This window comes from Alligator sinensis, unplaced genomic scaffold (assembly GCF_000455745.1).
Source record: "Alligator sinensis unplaced genomic scaffold, ASM45574v1 scaffold93_2, whole genome shotgun sequence".
In the NCBI taxonomy this organism is placed as follows: domain Eukaryota; kingdom Metazoa; phylum Chordata; order Crocodylia; family Alligatoridae; genus Alligator; species Alligator sinensis.
The window spans coordinates 1,620,159-1,628,468 of record NW_005841854.1 but is presented as its reverse complement, the minus strand read 5'-3'; the positions used below and the strand labels follow the sequence as shown (position 1 = coordinate 1,628,468).

The following is an 8,310-nucleotide window of genomic DNA, read 5'->3' as shown; positions in this document are numbered from 1 at the left end:
TGACCCCCTGGATGAGCCATGGCTCCATCCTCTGCCCCCCCCAGACTTGGCAGCCCCAGCCCCACTCCCCCTCTCACAGTGGGGGCCTCGATCTGCACCCCCCACGCCCCTTCCCTCCGCCCACCCCTTCCCCTACAACAGACTTACTAGCCGGACGCTGCTCTCCATGCTGCCAGGTTGCGTTCCTGACCCCATGTGTATTGCACTATGGCTACGCGCGTGCACGAGGCATTATCGGCCACATCAGCCAAAAAAAAACCAATTGCTGGTACTGTTAATTTTCCTTATATTGGTGCCTATCCGATATGGGACCGATATATTGATGCACCTCCAGGAAGACTGGCACTCTGCATCAAAGTAGGATAGATTTTTCAACTGATAAGTGAGGTACCATAGAATCTTTGTGGATAGAAGTCCCAGGTTTCAATAGAAAAAAGTACGTCTAGAAATAAACTATTAATTCCCAGACCAGGACAGCAGCAGTGAGCTAGAAATGCTAAGGGAGTTAAGAGAGGCTGCTACAGCAGAAAACACGGTAATAGTGGGGACTTCAACTCTCCACAAAGACTGAGTCAATCTAACATCAGGCCGGGATACAGAGACCAAATTTTTGGATGTCATAGAAGACTGCTTCCTGGAGCAGTTAGTCTTGGAACCTACAAGAGGAAAGCCCGTTTTTGACCTAAATAACACACAGGATTTGGTGCAAAAGGTAAGTGTTATGAGCCTCTCAGCCATAGTGACCACAGTGCAGTTGGGTTTGATATCCATGTCAGAGGGAAGAGGAGAAAATCTACCACAGCAGCCTTTAACTTTAAAAAGGGAGACTATGTGAAAATGAAGAAGCTACTTAGAAGTTAAAGAGGCCCCTGAGGAGGTGAGGAACTTTAAAGTAGCATGGGAACTTATTAAGGACACTGTAGTGGAGGCACAGAGCAAATGCCTACTGCAAATCAAAAAAAAAAGTGGAAAGTGGACCAAAAGAAAGCCAGTGTGGTCTAATGGCAGAGTTACAGCGGCAATAAGCAGAAAAAGCCTTTCAAAAGGTGGAATTCAAATCCTAATGAGGAAAACAAAGAAGAGCATAAACTTTCACAAACCAAATGTAGAGCTGTAATAAGACAAGCCAAGAGAGAATTTGAGGACAAACTTACTAAAGATACAAAAAGTAACATAACATTTTTTTAAGAACATTAGAAGCCAAAGACCTGCCAGGGAGTCATTTGGGCCTTTGGATGATCAGGATTTAAAAGAGACACTAAAGGATGACAAGACCATTGCTGAGAAACTAAATGCATTCTTTGCATCTGTCTTCACTGAGGAAGTTGTTAGGCAAATTCTATCACCAGGTCATCTCCTCTCCAGGGACAAGTCAGTGGAGCTGACCCAGTTGAGGCTTCAGTAGATGAGATGATAGAGAGAATTGATAAACTAAACAGTAGCGAATCACCAGGATCTAATGGCATTCACCTTAGGGTCCTGAAGGAGCTCAGATTGCAAATTGCCAAACTCCTAATTGTAGTATGCAATCTATCTCTAAACACAGACATGGTACCAGAGGACTTGAGGGTTGCCAAGGCGACTCCCATATTGAAAGAAGGGCTCCGGAGGGGACACAGAACTACAGGCTAGTGAGACTAACTTGTGTTCCTGGAAAACTGGTAGAAACAATAATAAAAAAAGAATTGTTCAGCACACAGATGGGCAAAGTGGCTGATCTGGCCAGCAGCCGGACTCCATTGGCTAGCAGCTGGACTCCATTTCCCAGCAGCCCGTGCCTGCATGGCTGGGGCTAATCTCCATGGAGACCCCAGCCACAGCTGAGTGGGAAAGCTCAAGGCTGGGGTTGCCATGGAGACCGGCTGCAGCCTCACTGGCAGCGTGTGCAGCAGAGCAGGGCAGGGTGCTGCTTTGGAGCTGCTGGGAACTTTTGCACGCTCTTGCTCAGAGCATGCAGGCTGTAGATCGTGGCTCTTCCCTGACCCCGGAGCAAGCTGCTCCCATCGCAAGTTCGCAGCAGCTCTGGAACAGCCTCTTGTCCTGCACCACTGCAGGCACTGCCAGCATGGCTGTGTCTGGTCTCCATGGCAACCCCATAGGATTACATGGACTGTCCATTCGTGGATTAGAAATTGGCTCCAGGATAGAAAGCAAAGAGTGGGTATAATTGGTCAGTTTTCAGGATGCAAAGAAGTAAACAGTGGGGTCCCCTAGGGATCTTTGTTGGGACCAGTGCTGTTAACATTCATAAATGATCTGGACAAGGGGGTTGAGTAGCAAGGTGGCCAGTTTTGCCAATGACATAAAATTATTCAAAGTAGTAAAGACCATGGCAGATAGTGAGGAACTACAGAAGGTTCTGGCATGATTGAGTGAATGGGCAACTATATAGCAGATGAAATTTAGTGTAGATAAGTGCAAAATGATGCACCTGGGCAAAAATAGCCCAGACTATAACTGCGCTACATTAGGCTCTACATTAGCTGTTACCACACAAGAAAGAGATCTCGGAGTCATTTTGGACAGTTCACTAAAAACATTGGCTTGGTGCTCAGCAGCTGTCAAAAAGGCAAACAAGATGTTAGGGATTAAGAAGGGAATTGTAAACAAAACGGAAAGTATCATTGTGCCCCTTTATAAAACCATGGTATGTCCACAAAACTAGAATACTATGTCCAGTTCTGTTCCCTACGCCAGAAAAGGATATACAGGAAACCCTTGCTATTCACGAACTCCGGGTTTGCGGATTCAAATATTTGCGGGGGAGGGTAGACCAGGGAGGCGGGCAGAGAGCAAGCGCCAGGGATGTGGAGGGAGGTGGCGGTGGCATCTTCTACCCCAGAAGCAGCTGCAGTGTTGCTCGGGGGGGAAAGGGTCGGTCCCCAGGTGCTGTGGGGGAACCCAGGGGAGGGAGGTGGCGGTGGTGGCATCTTCACCGCCGCCACCAGAGGCAGCCATGGCGGCACTCAGAGCAGCTGTGGGGGCACTCGGGGGGGCAAGGAAGGGGTTGGTCTCCAGGCCCTTCAGGGGAGCAGGGGGCGGCTATGGGGCCTGACGGAGGGCCCCATCAGTATTCGCAGATTTCACCATTTGTGGGGATCTCTGGAATATATCCCCCGCGAGTGGCGATGGTCTCCTATAGAAGAACTAGAGAAGGTACAGAAAAGGGCTACAAGGATGATTAATGGTATGGTGGGGCTTCCATTCGAAGAGAATCTAAAGAGGCTAGGCCTATTCAGTTTAGAAAAGAGATGCTTGAACAGGATAAGAGTTTACAAAATACTAGAAGATGGCGATGAGAAAGTAAATAGGGATTTATTATTTACTCTCGCAATACAAGATCTAGGGATCACAAAATGAAATGAGTAGGTAATAAGTTTAAAACTAACAGAAGGAAGTTCTTTTTCACACAGCGTGTAATTAAAGTGTGAAACTCATTGCCACTAGATGTCATTGCCACTAGATGGAAACTGACTGTTTAGCCAGATTCAAATAGGGATTGAACAATTTCTTTGACAAAAGGGGTATCAGTAGCTATTGAGCAAGGGAGTTAGGGATACAGCCTTTCAATTAGAACTTCCTAGACCTTAAACACTGGAGGCTGCAAGAGAGAGAGGAAAAATGGGGGAAAAAAACCCTGGTCATACCCAGTTCACTCTCTCAGCATCCACTCTCTGCTACTGTGACACCAGATACTGCGCAAGATCAACGTATGGTCTGATCCAGTAAATGGCAATTCTTATATTCTCATGTTCTTATAATTTAGGGCCAGATATTTTTAAAGCAGTGTATTTTCTCACATGTACTTTCATGTACTTTTCCACCAAGAATTCAGCTGCTGGAAACTGGGGTGCACATTATAATTGAAAAAGTGCAGTAACAACAGCTTCTGCTGCTTAAGCATCTGCCAGAGGAGAGCAAAAGTAAAGCTGCATGTGCTGCACTCAGGGCTTCCAAGCTGCTGACTGTGGACAGTTCGCCCACTTCCCCTTTCAAGCAAAGGCTCTCAGGGAAAGATTTTTTTTTTCATGCTGCCTTTCAAAAACAAGATGCCTATTTTATTTGGGGGCTTGTTGTATGAGAGAGAATATGGTATTTACGTGCCCAGAGGAGTTATCAAAAGTGCCTGTCTACTAACTTAGATTCATAAATACTTTTAAAATTCTGACCCTATAGGCTAGAAATGGTGACATGCTTTCAATTTATGGTCATGAGTGGGAGATCTGATGGTATGATGCAGTGCTTATAACTGTCCTACTGTTGTGCTACATAGGTGAGTAGATTCGTGAAAAACTAGTCATAACCACTGTTTTCTTCTGGTGTGTCCCTACCTTTTAATTGCACTGTGTTTAAATGAATCCCATGCAATAAAGCTGGCTTTCTAATTTGTCTCTGGATTTAAGTGATATGGTCCCTTCAGTTTGCTTTGATCCTTTGGCTCTGTGTTGGATGATTTGCTACTAATGGAGAAAAGAACTGACTGTCGGCAACACAGTAAAACAAGGGCATGAATGACAATTTGCAGTACTTGTATAATAACACTTTACATTCTTGTGCGGGCCGGGAGCGATCCGGGCCCTTTTTCGCTCCGCGTGGGCTGTGGCCAGCAGCACGGGCTGTGGCCAGCAGCCCGGGCACGCTGGATCGGAGAGAACGGGCGACACGCTAGAATTAGGCACGGACGCGTAATGGTTGATTCAAGATTGTTTACTTACACTGAAGATGGTCGCGGTGTAGGCTGGACAGTTTCCCAGGCACAGCTCCGATTAAATCCTCGTTTGAGGACTATGACAAGCTCGGGTCTCTCCCACGGAGTTGTTGAGGCTCCGTGGGTCCTTTTATTCACTCACAATTCACTCACACGAAGTTTGCTAGGCTCCGTGGGTCCTTTTGTGCGCAGGGAGAGGGATACGTCGAGGATTGCGAACGGCGACGGGGAGAGGCTAGAGGCTGATCAGACCTCTGTTGCCTGCTTGAAATGCACTGGGTCCAATAGGCTCAGCAGCGCTTAGAGATCTTCACACAGTGTGAAGTCTCCTCCTCCTGGTGTTTGTGGAGTCCTCCAACTTGGGCGGAAACCACTCAAGCTTTTTATACGGCTAGCAAGCCAATCACTAGCCGCCATGTGTGAATAATTTCACGCAAGCCAATAATGGGGCTCGAATTATAATACAAATGGCGGGAACTCTTTGCACCGTGCATCTCTATGCTGCCAAGAAGAAATGCACACTGCAAAGAAAGCTACGAATTGGCAGGAAAATAATTCAGTGGTGCCAAAGCACACACAAAAACAAAAATCACACCCTTGGGTTGTGACAATTCTTATTTCTCAAAGACCTTTATCAGGGTACTCATACTTCTCTTCATTTTTGTAGATGGTGCACTTGAGACATAGACGTTAAGGGAATTGGCCAAGGAGCACGTCCAGAGAAAAGGGACTCCTAAATTATGATCTAGCATGCTTCTTCAGTGCTGTACTGTCATATAAATGGACAATTAAATCTGAAAGTGGTTAAGGAACCATATTAACAAAACTTTAGCTGATCAGAATATGCTCAGCAGGGGAAGCCTAGTCCTTACCTCAACTAGCCAGCATGTTTTAAATACCTGTCTAGACTGTAGTGTGTGTGTGCACATGCATGCATGTGTGTGTGTTTAAGATCTTGTCTTCTCATGATGCAGTTCAAGACACTGCTTGGATACTGGTCTTTACTGTAAATGCAAGGTTACTCTTGACCATAAAGGTGAGCGTAGTGCACCTATATGCATTCTGTCATTATATTTTGCATCACAGATCCCTTAGTCCTGCAGAGGAGAGGTAGTATGGTCCGTGCTATTTTTTTGTTCCTTTGCAGTTAATGAGATAGAAGTAGTTAAAAGCCAGGTCACTTGCACTTTATGAAATCTGAATTTCCACATTCAGTTGACTTTATCTTTCTAATTACAACTGGCTTTTGCTGAATTCCACAGGTATTGTATAAAGTGACAGATGTACATCTCATTTTGCTGGACTTGGGAGTTTGAGGTACAAAGTGAGCCAGTAGAAATCGCTTTTGGCTGTGGAGTTTTCTGTGTTGATGGCAGCCAGCATCGTATTATGTTAGTTACTTTGACAGGCAGTTGCTGAAGTAGGAAAGCTCAATCAAGGCTTGCATAATTCAGATTTTTTTTTTACTGGAATGGTTATTTCCTGCTTTATACTTAATTTCTGATGTGTAACTTGTATTCAGCGTGGCAATGAATTAATTTGCTGTTTTGAATTTCAGAAGTTCATTCTTTAGTTATTTTAGTTCTCAGTCACATGACAGAGCCTTAAGTACACTTTTCAACGGTTTTATTGTGCTTTCAAGGTACTTGGCTCAGAATTTGGATCCAAAACCCTTTGGCTGCAACAATAGAAGCTTAAATGTGTGTGTTATACTGCAGCTCATCCTTTTCTTACCAGTGGCTGTCTTGCTGTATATTTTATTTCTAAGCTCCATGGGACAGGGATCTGGTTTGACTTACGCCTGTGAAGTGTGGAGCTTTTGTCTTATGCAGGCATTTTTTCTGATTGAGACATCATCACCATATTGGTGAATCTCACCACGTAGCACTTGTAGTGCATCTCTGTAGTCTTTCTATTAACATTGGTGGAAATTTGGTAGGGTCCCCAAAGTATGACTCATTATGCTGGATTACTTGATGATGTGTTTAAATGGGGGATTTGAAAAAGGGTATCCAATACACTTACGCTTAAGACCTTCAATCAACAGGTGATGTGGTAATGGATTGTTTCATTGCGGAACATGTATACTGGTGCTCCATGTACACTGATATTTTAGCTGGGTGTCCCTGTGCCTATGCATTGCCACTACTGTTGCAGTGCTCCAGAACACCAGATGTCTATATGTACTGAAGCCTTGTTAACCAAGGGCTTCTCCTTCCCACAGTGCTGCTCTCTTAGCCTGGGAGGAGGAGCAGCAGCTTCAGGAGATCCCTTCAACTGCAGATTTTTTAGCATGAACACACTCTCTCTTATTCTTCACAGCCCTGAACTCTGCCACATCATATTCAACCCCTGGCTTCTCCAACAGTTACTTATAATACCCCTGGTGAATTATGTAGCAGTTCCTTATGGAGGCAGGGATAGACAAAAGGATTGTGCAGGAATATGTATTAAATCTGTGCCAACCAGTTTATCTGGGGGGCTGTTGATGGTAAGAAGATTTGGGGGAAATGATATTCCCCTCTTAATAAAATTCCTGTTCAAGATCCACTTTTCTTTTGCTTCAGAAATGGTGCACCTTTTTTGTGTAGTAGTTTTACCTTATTAAAAAAAGTATGCTGCTGAGTTACACAGAAGTAATAAGTTTCTGTAACATATACTCTAAGAATAAACAGGTTCTATTTGATTCTTGCTTTTTGATTACTTGAGGTCCACTCAAATTGCACGTTCCCAGCTTTTCTTTGCAACTATGGAAAGCTGATAAAATCAGGTTAATAAGGGGCTTTGCAAGCTGGGTCTTTAAGAAAACTAGTAAATATTTTGAAGATTAGAATAAAATGAGTGAAAACACAAGTTGCTAGTAAGTACACAATGGAGGAACAGGTTGTGGAGTAGAATTATGGTGGTCCAGATTGTGGGTAGAAATTTGGCATAGCAGGTAATATGAGCGAGGAATGCAGCTCTTGTGGAGAATGCAAGGTTGGTTAGGGAACCGTATGGGGAATACCACATCAGTAGCTACAGCTGACTGCATAGACATGGAAGTGATGCACAGATTTGGTTTGGTTTGGTTTGGTTTGGTTTGGTTTTTTTAATGGGTCATTCCTATATCAAACAGGGTTTTGTGTTACTTTTTTGATAGCATATTCTACTGCTGCAAACCTTAAGCACAAGGTGGGATCCGAGCATATATGGTTGTTAACTTTAAGAGTTTTTTTTGTATTAGAGTAAACTTATCTAATTCAATTAATCTGGGAGAGAATCATTAACTATAACTGTATATAACTGTTTAGAAAATTACTTTTCAAATGTGCTAACTCTGTTCTAGGAAACACAGAATGAAGGAGGTAGTATCTAACAGTACAACCAATATATCTCAAGCAAGAAAAGCTGTGGAGCAATTAAAAATGGAAGCATACATGGACAGGATAAAGGTAATGCTGACTAACTATTGTTAGTTTAAAATAGCTCTTTACTTTGTGACTGCTGCAGGGGGAAAAAAAACTTTATTCAACTTAAGCTAAGGCTGTGTACACACATTCAAATAATGTGGAAGAATTCTCCCTGGCTTGTTCTCCTGGTAGAGAAACTTCACAGTTCAA

The 8,310-nt window shown here is 43.9% G+C and overlaps 1 protein-coding gene across 1 annotated transcript in view; it reads left to right on the top strand.

Annotated features, from left to right (window-relative positions):
- Positions 1-4,179: 4,179 nt before the first annotated feature.
- Positions 4,180-8,310, top strand: part of GNG4 (G protein subunit gamma 4) — a 13,058-nt gene continuing 8,927 nt past the window's right edge. Inside the window, exons 1-2 of the mRNA XM_025213850.1 lie at positions 4,180-4,273; positions 8,037-8,142. Of these exons, the coding sequence (XP_025069635.1) occupies positions 8,047-8,142 (96 nt within the window). The 5' untranslated portion in view covers positions 4,180-4,273; positions 8,037-8,046. The remainder of the gene's footprint in view (positions 4,274-8,036; positions 8,143-8,310) is intronic.